The sequence below is a fragment of the Falco biarmicus genome, chromosome 4 (genome assembly GCF_023638135.1).
Source record: "Falco biarmicus isolate bFalBia1 chromosome 4, bFalBia1.pri, whole genome shotgun sequence".
Lineage (NCBI taxonomy): Eukaryota > Metazoa > Chordata > Aves > Falconiformes > Falconidae > Falco > Falco biarmicus.
In genome coordinates, this window is record NC_079291.1 from 43,325,976 (window position 1) to 43,341,854 (window position 15,879).

General features: G+C 43.5%; 1 protein-coding gene across 19 annotated transcripts in view; it reads left to right on the top strand.

Moving 5' to 3' along the window:
• KIAA1217 (KIAA1217 ortholog) overlaps nt 1-15,879 on the top strand; it is a 365,870-nt gene that overhangs the window by 307,331 nt on the left and 42,660 nt on the right. For 15 of the 19 annotated variants that reach the window (XR_008821431.1, XR_008821430.1, XM_056335860.1 and 12 more), the window contains 3 exons: nt 7,345-8,177; nt 15,203-15,307; nt 15,748-15,800. Coding sequence is in view for 17 of the 19 variants with exons in the window: in XM_056335860.1 (XP_056191835.1) it covers nt 7,345-8,177; nt 15,203-15,307; nt 15,748-15,800 (991 nt within the window). In the remaining 2 variants the exon portion in view is untranslated. Of the gene's footprint in view, nt 1-178; nt 385-7,344; nt 8,178-15,202; nt 15,308-15,747; nt 15,801-15,879 lie in introns of those variants that run through there. The other 4 variants (XM_056335863.1, XM_056335877.1, XM_056335875.1 and 1 more) reach the window with 2 other exon arrangements.

A 15,879-nucleotide genomic window follows, 5' to 3' on the forward strand; every position in this document is an offset into this window, starting at 1 on the left:
ATTAAAAAATGGTTGAGCGATTGAATCACATAGTGTTGCACAGTTTGTGACTGGGTGACATGCCAAGGAGGTTATTTAGTGACTAATTTTGAAGGGGAGGAGAAATTGCAGGCTTGTCATGTGGAAAAGTACTTCAGTCTATTGAAGCAGCGTTACTTAGATGACCGGGTAAAGCAAGATGGCCTGCCCCTGTTGTGAGCAGAGGGAACAAGGAACATTTTACTGTTTCAAAACCTTTTCTCAGAAGGCAAGGATATGCAAAATATTATGCCGTAGACTGAGGATTTAGATTCAAGGCTGAAAACAAAAGTGCTTTATTAGAAGAAGTGGAACCAAATGTTCATCTCACTGCTGTAGCCATACAAGTGATTTCCTCAAGTAACAGTAAGTGGTTTTAATTATTTCAGAGCAAAAATGTTATCAAAGATTGTTTTATTTGTCTGTAGATAACAATGTTGTTTAAAAGGATAGTAAGAGTTGTTAGTGTGTTTAATTGTAGAAACAAATACTCAGTATCCTCAGGATAGCTGAAAAAAATTAAGCCTGAAAGAGCAGGCTGTGTAGATTTGGTCTGAAACTCCTCTTTGCTTGTTCATGATCCATCTTCAGTATGCACGTTGACTTAAAGGCAAGGTGAAGCAATCAAACATTATTTTTGATATTACCATTAAATTTGTTTTGTGGTTAGCTTAGAATTTTATGGATCTGTTTTACATTCAGTAAAAAGTGAACTAGGTATTCTTTGTTTTCCCCATGGGAGCTTTAGAATATGGTATGAATTAAGTTTATATGTAGTCAGGGATATAAAAGGACATACTGAGATGTAAAATACCTTGAGGTAAAACATTTGGATTGCTGTAGGGACTAGGTTCATGCACAAGTGTGCATTAAAGATACAGGTATGAAATAAGGGGCAATAATGTTAAGAATATGTTTGATGCCCTATGGCATGGAAAGGGTAGTGATGCTGTGGCCGAGTTTCAGGTCAGTGTATGGGCAGTTACAATACGGTATCCTAAAAATTCTGCTCTTGAGGATGAAGTAATCCTTATGCCTTTGTGTACACCTGCATAACTGGCAGAAAGTTACAGAGACTGGATGTCGCAGTGATAGTATGGTGATGACACCCGATTAAGGTTCACTTGATGCCCTCTTTCTGGAGGGTCATGTTTATGTGCTCTAAATTCCACCTCCTGGGATAGTGAACATCATTTTCTGGTTCTCCTATTTGGTCCCTGTCAGCTTCTAGCCAGCTGAGCACTACAAACACAGCAGCTGAAGGACTGGGTGGGTTCACCATCACTTGCCATCATAGGCTCATCCTAACAAACATCTTGTATTGGCTGATTGCAGCATTGTTGATGAAGGGAAAGGAAAACCGTAGAATTAAGAGCGTAAATTGAAGAAATAAAACCCAGTGATTCTGTCGCTGTATCCATATATGTCCAATTAAGCATTGTGCTCTGGTATACTCAGTGACTAGACCCAGAAAATTAGTTTCATAGGTGTTCTGAGTTTTTAGCTCAACTCTCCATTCGCCATAATACAGAGATTTTACAGCTGTACCAAATGTACCAAAACTTTGCAAAAGGAGGTGTAGAACTGAAACCTAAATGCTTGCTAAGAATGGGAAGTTAATTATAATAAATGCTGAGCTTTCTGAGAGGGTTCTGCAACTCTTTGTCTGGAAAATTATCCAGGAAAAAACAATGGAAATATGTGGGACATATTAAGAACGGCTAGCCAGGCCTTGGAGTTCCCCATTCATGGGAAGTTTGAACATTCATAATCACTTTTATTTTACCAGCATGTGGTTCCCATAATGAAAAACGATTGTGAACCCTGGCAGCTCCTCGAGCCTTGTAGTGTGGGGCCAGACTCAGCTGAGGCCAGGTCTCCAACTTAGCCTAGGTCAACTCTTTCATGGTATGAACTCTCTCTTCTGGACATCAGCGGGCTCATTCTTAGCCAGAATTGCCTAATAAACTTCTAGTCTGGAAGCACTGCTGAGGAACGATGGATGTTGAAACCCCCGGTATGTCTTCCTACTTGGTCTAAAAGGTCACCCCAAAGCTACCAAGTACCTGCTGTTCTGCAGAGACCACAAAAGAGCTTACCCCAGGGCAGACTCTAACCAAGTTTCCCCAGATCTATAAATCTGGAAAGCCAGAGCTCTAGAGCACTCCAGGGATGTCTGATAAAAAATAATGTCACTGACTGAAATCTGCTGGGTGGGGGGGGGTTTCCAACTTTTTCCTTTACTGATGTTTTTACCAAATGTTTCAGCGCTTTTGGATTAGCGTTGTCTGCTGGAAGTATTTTTCATTGGGAAGTTCCTGACCAGAAAAAGCTAAAAATTATGCTAATGTGTTTGCAGTTGTCAGATATGGCATAGGGCAGCTGCAGGTACCTGCAGCTGCCAGCAGCCTCTTTTTTTTTTTTTTTTTTTTTTTCCTGTAATGACCCAATAGAATGGGGAAAATTTATAGGAATTAAAGACATACTGTGAGAAGGCAGGAACAGACAAATGTGAAAACCTCTCAGTGATGTTGGTTAGCATAAGGATTTGGCTTCAGACAGATTGTCATGGTACAGATACTTTAAAAATTTCATTTCCAGACTGTTTACCAATTCTGTAATTTTCACGTGAACTATTTTTTATTGTAGATTACATAATTCCAGAAATACTAAAACATTTATGACAGGTTTTTTGCAAAAGTGGATTTGTGCTTTCAGCTGTCCAAACCCAGCCTAAATGACAGAAGTAGTATCATATAGTGCAACTACTGATTAAACTGAACTTTTTGGACAACTAGTGTGGTAAAGTCAATTCATTTTTATGAGGGAAGAACAAACTAATGGATTGTATTGTTGTTGAGTTTGGGATTCTTTGATTAATTCTTTCCTGATCAGAAAAGTTAAGGATTGCCTCATTTTTTAGAGGATTTTCTTAAGGTAAGCAGTTTCCATAAAAGGTCTCTTTACAGACGGATGAATTTGTCGGTAGCTTTTTCATCAAAGAAGCTCTTGATAAAATTATTTTCAGGTGTCCTCTGTTTACTGTTGGGTGAGCCAGCTTGAGGAGCATAGGTGCAGTTTCCTCAGAGAAATGTAGGGTGTCAACAGGAGAGTAAGAAAAGTAATAGCTTCACATCCCTGAGAGGTGATTAATTGGACTCTGCTGGCAACTCCAGGGTGTCTCGGAGAGGGTGCATGGATAAGCTCTGTCTAGGGAACATGCTCCATGTAGGTATTTTGGCAGGCTGAAATCCTTGGGGCAAAGTGAGTTGCTGTGTTGTGTATTGATGTAGAGGAGGCCTGGGAGAGCAATGGGAAGGGCTGCCAGGTCAGACACTCTGGCCTACTTCTCCCTTTGCCTGTGTTTTGCCATGAGATGTTAGTAGATAATGGTGTGAATCAGGCTGTACTTCTGGTACCAGCTGCATGATGAGGTGAAGGGTTGCGGCGGTGCCGATCAGTCAGTGGTAGGCTCAGTGCTTAGTGCTAGTTGGCATTGCCCAGGTGTGTGTGCAGGCCTGGCTCCGCATGCCCTGTCTGGTGTGTGCCGCAGCGGTGAATGATGTGTTGAAGGTAACTGGGGAGACAAGTGAGGATGTTTTTTTCATTGTGAGATGCCCATACTGGGACAGACAGCTAGAGTGACCTATGAGGTAGGACAGCTGTAGCAAATTTAAAGATCGGCATAGTGTTGTATTAGTCCTGATCATGGATGACAAGACAGATTGAACTGCAGAAATCACCAGCTGTTGAACCACTGTATGGCTGTTTGCTCTTCGCTATCCATAAGACTTATGATACCACAAAGCTGTCCTCCTTTCACGCCATGCTATTTGAAAGGCCGGGAGCTGCCACAAGCTTTGTATTCTGCTGTATGCAGAGGCACTGGGTCTGACCGCCCTTTATGTGAGCTACCAGGGACAAGACTCTTTGTATAGTCATCCGTCTGGGTGGATGGATAGCTGGTTTGCTATCTTTCTGCATACAGTCATATCCAAAATATAGCAAATTGAGTATGCCAACTAGTTCTGAAATAAAGAACATAACTGGTTTTATTGATGTTCAGTCTTTAGTATATAAAGACACTCTTCAATGTCTCTATTGCTCTGTTTCAAAAAAAATTCCAAATCCATATCTTACAGACATAAGTGTTGTTAGACTGATCAAAACCTCCATAGCAGATGTCTAAACATGGTGTGATCATTTTTACTACAGGAAGTGAAAGATTCTCAGTGATGTCTTTTCCCCTCAAATGTTTTATACAGAAATTGTTGCTAGCCATTTGCCATATTTTAACCTAAGGATTGACATGACAAGTTTATTTTTCAAGGATGTAAAGTCTACAGGCAGTGAGAACAAGGAAGACCTATGTGCTAAAGAAAACCACACCCTCAGGCAAACATATTACATGGCTTTAGTTGAAAAGCACATGATCCTATGCTTGCACTGAAAATCATCCTTTTGCCCTCAAAGAAACTGGCTGCGACAGCATTTAGTATTTAGAGGCTCAGATAAGCCCGGTATCCTCTTTCTCTGTCCCTGAGTCATGCAGTTGAAGTCCAAGAACATGTGGCTCAAGGCAGCCTGCATATTAAGAGTATGTGTTTTTATTAAGCAACATGGAGATTTGTGGTGGAGGACAGAGGAAAAGCAGAACAGAGAGCTGGGTATGTATGAGAGAGAGTAGTGTGCCTTGAATATCACACAAAAGACGCGTAGATGAGAAGCAAGAAGAGACTATCATTCACATTTTTAAAGTTGCCATTGGCAAAGAATCTGGAGATTTTTGAGTAGAGAGAAAAGTAGTCAGGGAAAATGTCAACCAGGTGGCAGAAGACAGCGTCGCCCAGCCGGTAAGGCTGCCTGGCTCTAGGTTACCAGCTCATGCCCCTGCCCAACCCACGTGCCTGGGTGCACCTGCCCTGGGCACCCTGCGCTCTGTGGCTCTGGCTGCTCACCCTTCAGCACACTCCACCCAGGGGCTGAGTCATGGCTTAAAATAGAAAGTGAACTTTTCAGGAAGGGGCTGTCTGCCTGGGCGTTTGTGCCCTGCCCAGCCCGATGGGGTCTTGATTCAGGCTATTCCAAGTGCTATTTTAAAGCAAAAATAAATAGCATTGTATATATGTCAGTTCTCAGGCACAGGATTTTAGGTGACAGCTCAGCCCCGTATTTGAACTCCTAATTTCTGTCTTAAAGTATGGTAGTATATTAAGGTGGAAAATAGAAACTTTTCTTTGACTTATGAGAAATGAATGAGCATATACTGGAATATGAAGCCCAGAAGTTAGGGGAAATTAAACCTGTTGCTTTCAAAGCTTCCCATGTAAATGTTCTGCTCTCTACAGTATAACATTGGAATTTTCTGTCCCTGCAGCCCAGCGTATCCCAGTGTCTGTGAGTTCTGTGCTAGATACTGTTGCAGCTGTTGTAGCTTTAGCTGAAGTAACTAAACAGGGCGTGGTATAGCTTATACAGTAGAAACCAAGAAGGATTTTCTTTCGCCAGGCTCTTTTCTCAGGACAAAACATCTGTGGCTGCCTGTTCCTGAAGGCATGATCCCAAAGCTGCTCAAGTCACTAGGAGTCTTTTTGTTTTGCTGGCCCAGGTCCAGAGTCTGAACACACAGTAAAGCTCAGTAAGTTACACCGTTTCTTCAAACCAGTAGAAAACTATGTTAAATGCCCACTAGTAATTTTATTAATACTTTTTAGTTACATTTTATTTTAATTTCCAGACTACAGTAATCCTCTGTGCAAATGAAAAAATTATTCCATGTTCCCCTTTGGCTTGACGACTTTTGTCTGGTTCATTTATGACCCATCCCAGTGCACTCCTTTGTTCTGCTACACTTATTTATTATTGCTGCTGCCACAATCAGGTTATCTGCTTTCTTCTTTCTGATACCTGATACTCCAGGCTTTTGATCTCTGGCCCTGGGGAACGTCATTTGTAATTCCCAAGTGTGGATCCTGCTGTGATAAGAACAGCTATTGTTTACATACCACCATCACAGTGCCCTTACCAGTGGAAAAACCTGTGGTAGGGCAGGAATAGAATTTCTTGCTTCATCAGCCATGGATCACTGTAACTGCAGTGAATCCAGTCACGTTGTCAAACCAAGGAATGAGAGGGTAGAAAAATGGTGAATATTTTAGATCAGCAGCTTCCACTGCATATTAGGGTGCTCTGTAACTTTAAGAATGTGTAGTTGGATTTGGTGATGCTCAGTTTTCTACAGTTCCTTAGAAGTGATGGAGAGGGAAACTGAAATTGCCAACACGAGTTTTAGAAGCTATAATTTTTTTTCTTGTGTAATTGGTGGAACCCAGCGGGTTTTTTCATCTCCTTGTTTATCCCCCTTACCCTAACGGCACCAGAGCAGGCACATGATGCTTGCTAGAGGGAGAACTTCTGTGTCTGTCATTGACAGTGCTCAGCCATCTAGAGAGGTCATTGCTGTGCAGGGCGCTACAGTCTCAGAAGCACATGTATTCACTGCAGATTTTTGTCAAGGTCTGTGTTAACAAAGCACTAATGCGTTCGTATGGAAGTTTTCCCTTTCTTTTCCTTGCCTCCTCATTCCTTACTGCTAGCAGTTACTGCTGCTGCTTACAAAACTATGACTTAGGAAACTCAAAACTTTCTGAGTGCCTGCTCCACAAACTGTCTGAAGCACTGTTATCTTTGCAAAGGAGGAAACCCATGGCGCATTTTATAGGGCCAAACTGTTTCCATGCAACTTGACCATGTGACAGTCAATAAATGTTTGTGTGTGTTGTTCTGCTATGCTTTGTGTAATAAAGACCACATCAAGTTATTAGCAAAAGGCTAAATCCTGCACTGAAGCAGTGGCCAAATTAGTTGTAATATTTATTTTTCTTGTCTAAGGACTTCAGGTCTGTCTGTGGTGCCAGAGCATTTTCTTCCTGGTTTGGAATCAGTGAACTCTAGCCTGTGTGTCTGATCAATAAGCTGTTTAAGGCTGTCACTGACTACAAGTACTTAAAACATCTGGCACTGAAACCCCTAATTTCAGCTTCAGTAGCTGTGAATATCAGATTAGGTTAAAATGGTATTTGTGTAAGTAAAAACATTTTTTAAATTCTCATATTCCTTTAACATACAGCCCATTTTATTGCTGTTTATAGTTACTTTAGGCACTGAGGTCCCAAAGTGTTTTATTTATGCAGATGATAAATGATTTGTTCTTGAGTGTCTGGTTTTTTCCCCTTTTTTTCTGTAGATGTCAAGGTTGTCACAGCCCACATCACGTTTTGCTCATTTAGTAGTTTTATTATTATATGTTTTTCCTTTTCTTTCCAGATGCAGAGGGAAATTGCTTATACAGGCCGAGATGGCCCAAGTGCTTCCCGCCCTGGATCTGCCACGCACGCTCCGCACGCAATGCCCAGCTCTCCGCCTTCCACCCCCGTGCCCCACTCCATGCCTCCCTCTCCGTCCAGGATTCCCTACGGTGGGGGCCGGCCCATGGGTGTGCCAGGCAATGCCACCATCCCCAGGGACCGGCTCTCCAGCATGCCAGCCTCGCGCTCGATATCGCCCAGCCCAAGCGCCATTTTGGAGAGACGGGACGTGAAGCCAGATGAGGACATGAGTAACAAAAACCTTGCCCTGATCCGAAATGAAGGTCTGTACGGTGACCCCTACTTGTTTCACGAGGGAAGGATGAGTGTGGCTGCACCTCACTCCGGACACCCCCTTGATGTCCCCGATCACATTGTAGCCTACCATCGCAGTGCCATGAGGTCATCAAGCACTTACTGCAACCCCTCTATGCAGCCTGAAATGCTGGAGCAGTCCTTGTACAGACAAAAGTCACGGAAGTACCCAGAGAGCCATTTGCCCACTCTCGGCTCTAAAACGCCTCCCGCCTCACCCCACAGGGTGGCCGACATGAGAATGATCGATATTCATCCTCACCATAGCACTCACATTCCGCCCCACACCATCCAGCCTGACAGGTCTTCCCCCAGCCGCCAGTCCTTCAAGAAGGAGCCGGGATTGCCTGTGTTTGTGGATGCGAAAGCACGGAGCGCCCTTGGCCTGCCAGGCATGGCCGAGGCGGTGCCCTCTCTGGTTGACAAGCAGGCTTTTGGCTACGGGTCACCTGCGATGCCCAAGGACAAGGAGACAAGGTAAGGCAGAGCTGGGGCTTAATTTATGCAAATGAGAAATGCTCCTAATCTGCACATTTTGTGTCGTTTAACAGCTAGGGGACAATGTAACGTGTAGGAGGCTGCTGCACTGGGCTGCAGTGTTTATTAGCCGTCTGTCAAGGTAGTTAGTAATTTAAAGGAGATGCGACACCACCCGTTATTAATCTGAAAGTATTGTCAACCCATGATGAATCCCTAGTTATTTTCATTTGTGTAAATTTCAGTCATTGGGAAAAATATAATAAAATAAAATGATTAACTAGGATTTTTCTTTCCAGACAACCAGATCATGTTACAAGAACAAATGATGTTCTGTTCCTGCTAATAAGGGAGTATATTTCACCCCTGTTAAGAATGACACTCTGATATTACAATTTTGGTTCTTTATGGAGTGGAGTTTTTCTCATCTAGTGTTAGGAAATGGGAAGAATTTATCATTACTGTCTTATCTCCTGTAAAACATGAATTTGCATAAAAATGGGACAGTTGTTTATAATAATGTTCCTCAAGGGGAAAGTGCTGAGAAGAGCAAGTCTGTCCCAGGGAAGAAATTGAATCATGAATGGTGTTCCCAGTGATTTTTCCAGCATCACAAATAGTTGGTGACCTGACTGTTGTTAACTTTGTGCACTGACAATGATGACAATGATCTCTCCTGTCTTTTTAAGGACCAGATTTACACAAAGAGGTCTGTGAAGGCTTCTCTTGCCATAGACCCTGCCCTAGGCAAGAAAAATCATTATGCTGCCAGTTGGTTGCTATGTATTTGTATGAGTTGCGCTAATCTCTAGCGTATTGTTTGTGCTGTTAACTTTTATAGAGCTCTTTAGGGAAGTGAGGATGAATAGCTGGAAAATGCTGAGCTCACGGAGGCCAAAGGTAACTGCTGACTGCCTTAACCACTGGGGAGATGCAGAGCTTCATATAGCCCCCAAACTTCTCTTCCACCCGAGCAACTTGCTCAACAATTAGTAACCTCTGACCAAGCTTGGTGAGAAAAAAGAACGTGCTGTGAGGTCCATTGGTGGGGAGAAAATGGAGGATGGAAGAAAATCAGCCATTCACAAAAATTACAGGCTTATAGCTTGGTAGTTATGTTGACACAAGAGTATGAGTTAGGGCTCATATTACAATCTAGGATCAGTGAAACCTGATTTGTGTCTTATTTATTTCCAAGGAAAAGATGCAGGAACCTGAAATTTCATTTCAGGCTTTCATTATTACAACTAGGAAATAATTTGACATTTGCCAATTCTAATCCAAGAGATAGTTTTCAGATCAAGAATTTTGCAAGGGTCATGTTCAGGGGGTTGATAGTAAGGGAGGACACCCAACAACTTTCTATTCTGTGGAGCTTTTTCTCTCCTCTCTGGGCCTCTCATCTGTTCACTCAGCTACACATATAGGCACAAGGCTATATGTTTGTGAATATATGAAGGGCAGCTATACAGATAGTTTTGCAGCTCTTTCAGGGGAGCTTTGCACCAGGAGTTTTAGTCCTGGCCCCAGAATATATTTACAGTGATGAAAATAGCATTTGCGTAATTACACTTCCAAATAAATACACAACCTTAAAATTCAGCATGGTGTGTGTTAGTCACATGACATTGAAAAAATAATTCTGAAAGCTGCTTTTATGGGTCGTGATGGTTTTTTAACCTTGAGAAAGTGTGACTTTTAAAAAATAATTATAAATACCAGATGCAATTCATGCAAATTGGTGTTTTCTAACCACTGCGATATTGACAGTTGGGTTTGAGTTCTACAGTCACAAGATGCTCTAAGCCTTATTTTAGCTTTGTAATAATTCCATAAACTTTGAAAGCAAACACTGTTGAGATTGTACTAAACTAAACAAGGAATGCTAAGAGTATCCAGGCTGAGGTGCTCTTTTCCTGCTTCAGGAGGGGCTGAATTGTTACAAAGTTGTTATGAACACCTGAAGCTGAGGTATATAATGGCAGAAAGGAAAGGTCTCCCATACTGTGTTGTGTAGGACTTACAGTTTGCACCCATAAGCAGTACAGCGTGGCTTGCTTCTGTGAGTAAGAATATTTTGGGACTGGAGAGATGGGCCTGAATTTGTCCTCTTCCAGGCAAGGTAAAATGAGGTGTGCTCTATCATGCACATGATGGCACTTAATTGTTTGATATGTTGAAGTATGGATGGACTCTTCATGCATTAGGAAAAAACGGTCAGACTCTGTAAAGCCATGGACAATGGGAGGTGCCTTCAGCAATGCACTGAGAATTGGATAAGAAAGGTGGACTTTGCAGGTACACCCTCTCAGACACTTTCCACAGGGCCAAAATTTTCTTTTGTGAAAGATGTTGAATAACCACACAGAAAAAGATGAATGCAAATGACCAATACAGGATGGACAAAAGGTGAACTGTACTTCGGCTTCCTTCTGTTGGAGGAACTGTTTGTAGGAAGATGAGATGCAGGCTTTTAGATAAAAGTTGTCAAATAGTATCACAGCTGGCAGTGCTTCAGAGCTTCCCTTTTCCCTTTAACTTTCAAGCTGTAGAAAGTTTGAGTTTAACCTTATTCTTAGAAGACTGAAATATTCACCTGTGTGTATCTTTCCCTTGGGAGGAGAGCAGAATACAGAAGAGTTCTGCTGGTCTTTGCTTCACAGCCTTTCAGGATATCCATTCTGCTGTTTTGGGGCAACTTTGGGGTAAAGTCTATTTGGGAAAGATAACCTATTCCTGTTTCCTTTCTTTTCCCAGTCAGATAAAAAAAAATAATCTAATATTTCTAGTGAAATGTTTCTTTCATAGGGTAATACAGAAAGAAATGTATTTTTCCCAGTCTCTGCCCCTCTGGTTTTTTTTACTTATACAGACTTCACTTGGGGTTTAACTATATATGAAGTCACTGAAAATCTTTCTCCGGCATAGTGTGCTAATTAGTTTGTGGTGCCAGATTTGGTATTTGAGTAAATCTGTTATGGATGATGAACACAGCCTAGGGTCGGATGGGAACGTGAATGAAGAGTTAGTTACACAGACCAGTTCTAGTTTGTCTCTGCAAAGTATGTTCCCAGTGATGTGAATACTGAAGATGCCCCCAGGAAAGGGAAGGAACATGCAAGTCATGCTTAAATAGCATTGCTGTGAGAAGTGGGTACCAATTCAGCAATACCTGAATACGCTGTACCCTGCTTGGGATTAATTCCAATTAATTGCAGTAGAGGGGATGACAGGAAACCTCAGTGAAGCTATAAGGAAGAAATCTGGTGATGAAATCTGTTGTCTCAGTGCACAGTCCCCAGAGAAGCAAGGGCTTGTTCTGCTTCTGCTGAATTTGGGCAGCAGCATGCTAAGGCAGGGCCCCAGTGCCTGGACATACCTGGGGCCGGGGCTGTGGATCAGGCTGCCGGGGAGGACAGGGCTGGTGAGCAGCCTGTGCCTGCTCTGCTGGCCGAAGTCTGTGACGAGGCACGGCCAAGTCTGATGGAGAGGCCTGCTAGAGCCAGGAGTCGCTGCTGACCTTGCCCCCTCCTTTCCTCCCCCACCACGCTACCACCTCTTGAGTCTCCTGGCATTCATAAGGACAACAATGTGAAACAACGCCTGTCTGCTCAGGCTGATAAAATAGCCATTTCTTTCCCAGCAGCTGTAGAAGGGACCCTCCCTGCCCTTCCTGGGTGGTGGAGAGATGGAGACTTATCTGGGAAATTAACCTGGGAACAGAGACGGGGTTTGGCCTTCTTGTGCGGCCACTGCCAGCAAAGAGGCACCAGTGCGTTTTGTTCTGCCTGACCCTCACCCCTAGTGCTCTGTGTCCTGGCCTGCCCTGTCCGGGGCGGGGGGGGCCCGGCCTGCCCTGTGTCACCAGAGTGCCGCTCTGCCCCGTGCCCTGGGGGCCCCGGCCTGCCCCGTGTCACCAGACTGTCGGCTTGTCCCCTGCCCTGGGCGCCCCGGCTTGCTCTGTGTCACCAGAGTGTCAGCTTGTCCCCTGCCCTGGGCACCCCGGGTTGCCCTGTGTCACCAGAGTGCCGCCCTGCCTCATGCCCTGGGTGCCCTGGCCTGCCCTGTGTCACCAGAGTGCCGCTCTGCCCCATGCCCTGGGTGCCCTGGTCTGCCCCGTGTCACCAGAGTGCCACTCTGCCCCGTGCCCTGGGCGCCCCGGGCTGCCCGTGTCACCAGACTGTCAGCTTGTCCCCTGCCCTGGGCACCCCGGGTTGCCCTGTGTCACCAGAGTGACGCTCTGCCCTGTGCCCTGGGCACCTCGGCCTGCCCTGTGTCACCAGAGTGCTGGCCTGTCCTGTGCCCTGGGCACCCCGGGCTGCCTGGTGTGGGAAGGGGTGACAGGGCAAGCCGTTCCCTCCACCTTCCCTCTCCACGACAAGGAGCACAGCGAGAGGTAGAGACTATAATATCGAGAACCAAGACTGTACGACTGTCATAGCGGTGCTGGCATCCCTGATAGCCCCCGCCCTGGCACAGGCTGAGGAGAGCATTTGTTCTCTGCCTCCAGAGCAGGGGTTGCTCCAGCCGTTCATAGGGAAGCTGGAGGGGAAGGGGGCCTGCAGAGCCCATCGCTGCCCCGCGGGCCATGCAGCGGGAGGCCGGGCTGGGCCACCAGCTCTCCAGCCACGCCAGCCCAGGGCACAGCCCTGCTGCAGGGATGGCCAGGTCCCTCCCTGCCCACACTGTAGCACGCTGCCTCCCACTGCCTTCAGTCAGACCGCCGGGTCTGCAAAACTCTGGTCATTTTATTTAATGCCTAAAAGGTGCCTCCTTTGAGACACCTGTTTTTGAAATGTTTTGTGCTAATGGCCATAACGACTCTGGGTATTCCAGTGAAACGCTTACAGGAAAAATCCTGCCTTGTCTTTAACAGGAGTAGCTCCAGAGCACATGTAGATTCTTCACATTCTTAATTCTTTTACCATATGAAAAAACAATGTGCTCTGTGCAATTGATTCCAGTATTTCATTCGTTTTTCGTCGTCTTCTATCTCTGTAACATCCCTTTCCCTCTTAACAGCATATTTTCCTAGATTTCATGGCAAGGGACAAGATCAGTTTTGTGTTGCCGTAATCTCTTTTGAAGCAGAAGATTGTTTCCAGATTATTGAATGTGGCATGGAAAAAACATCATATTTATGAATTGGTAAAACAGATAGACTTCCAATTGAGTTAGTTCCAGGAAGGTTTTGCGATGATTATCTGGGGAAAAAAAAATGTTTTCATTATTAAGTGTCAAAAATGCTGCATTAAAGTTTTTTAGGATATATTTATCCCAGGGTTTTAGTACTTGTTTTTGTTCCAAAGGTTACTGTGGCCTGCACCAGTTTCTTATTTTAAAACTTATAATAGTGGAAATTCTGTAACATATTTCTTGGTTTGAAATGAATTAGGTCAGATTCACTAGTCTTCTCATCACCATTCAAAATACCTTTCAACGTGAAGACAGAAAAGTAAGACGCGCATGCTGTATTAAATTGCAGTAAGAACACATCTGTTGGCTGGGAACTGACTGAGCACTCTCTTCCCTCCTTGTCTGTTAGCATCTCATTACTTGTATTGCTGCCCTGTTTTCTCCATGTCTGGGTGTCTTGGAGTCTCTCCTGGCTATGGTATCTGCGTGCTGTCCCAGAAAACCTCTATTTCATTCGCTGAATGTGAATGAAATAATAAGCCTGGATAATCTGGCTGGTTACAGGCTGGGCTGGTTACTTGCCTTGTATCGTATCAGCTTGCTTTTGCCTGGTAGTGGTACCTACCTTTAAGTTTATATGGCCTTTATCGATTGGCGTTATTGCTTTGGTCACCAAACAGCAACTGGAGCTGGGGGTGGCAGGAGCCTGGCTGTTCCCATGTACCCAGGATACCGCAGTGGTGATGGATGGCCCCAGTAGCAGGTTGAGTCTGGGGCTGCATGTCTGTCCCATCTTCTTTCATCAGTCATTGCTGCTGGTCTTGGTCACTTGCTTTTTGAAAAGTTTTGTTCACAGTCATCTTCCAAAATCACAGCCCCCTGTTGGTGTTTGCTCTTGTGTGTCTCCCCAGTCACATAACTGCTGGCATATAGGGACAAATTTTCAGAAGGACCTGTCTGAGGTCCCATATTGATGTGTGTCTGCGTTGTGTTGTGTGATTGACATACTGACATGTGAAAGTAGGCACCTGTGTGATCAGAAGGCTATTTTGGAGCCTGCCGAGGAGGTTGCCTGGTACCAGACATGCATTTATGTAAATACATGCATTTATGTAAAAAGGTAAACACAGAAATGTTAGCCTTCGTATCCAAAAAAAGTCATTGTTGTTGTTTAGTGGCCTTTGGTATCTATGGAAAACACTGACCACACCTATTACAGTCCTTCATCTCTTTTCTTCTGCTTTTTAGGAATTTCTCAGGATATATGTGTGAAAACAAATCTGTTTTTCGGTAACGTTACTGTACAGTCTGCATTTGGTGTCCTGTGCCTGTCTGTCACATTGCTGTCCTTTCCAAAGCAGACAGTTCTGATGTCAAGTGCAAAGGATTTGGTCTGGGATGGTGTCAGTTTGGGCAGATTAAATGCTTCGCAGACAAAAATCCTGGGTTTGGGAAAAGTAAGAATAAGTAACAAGAAATGCAAAGTCTTTAATCATGAAACCTCATATACAGGCAAAACTATTGGCCCAGTGTAGGTAAATGAGAAAATACATGTAATGCTGAAAATTATTTTCACTAGTTCCAAGAGGTATTAGCTATTGTTCTAGGTGCCTGTCTCATGAGATCATTAGAAGTCTATTATCTGGGTGGTTGGTTGTTTTGTTCTTTTTTAACCAAACAGATGTCTTTTTTATTGTCTGTTACCATGCCAAAGCTGCCCAAACCAAGATGCGGTAAGCTGCTGCAACAAGGTATATGCAAACTGGTACCCATGGGCCTTTGCACAAACTCTGTAGTGTCTTTCCAGTCCTGTGGTAATCATTCACCTAGAAAAACAAGTCTGAAAGCAACTATATCTGGCTTTAACAAATGGTTCTCTTGTCTTACAGAGAGAGGATACAAGCCATGGAGAAACAGATTGCCAGTTTAACTGGTCTTGTTCAGTCTGCGCTTTTTAAAGGGCCAAATACAAGTAATAGCAAAGATGCTTCTAGGTAAAAAAAGAATTCATTAAATCTGTTTCTCTGTAATGATTTCAGTAATCAATCAACAAAAATAATATTTGAATGTAATAGTAAAAAAACCTGAATGCTGAATCATTTTTAAATATCTTTATCATCCCCATGAGAATGCTAGGCAGAGAGGAAGAATATGCCAAATGCTAGATGGAGATTAACTGCTTTACTCTTCTGTGTTTTAAAAAGAATTAATGTAGCTACATCTCTGTGCTTTCTACTACTTATACGCCGTTCCTTGCTTAACTTGTATTAAAAGCTGATTTAAAAAAAAAAACCACCAACAAACATCTGACAAGCTACTGGTGATTTAAATTAAAAATATATGTTAGACAAGGCCATTTAATCTGCTGATTAAAAACTTCATTACAGTTTTAATGTTAGTAAATTAAAATTACGATTTTTTTTTTATTACTTAGTGAGAAGATGATGTTGAAAATTGTGTCCAGCAAGAGCAGCGCTGACACTGCAGGTAAGATAATTTACTTTTAATATACAAATTATTCAGATATATGAATAGCTGTAATGTTACTACCATCCCAGCTAATGGA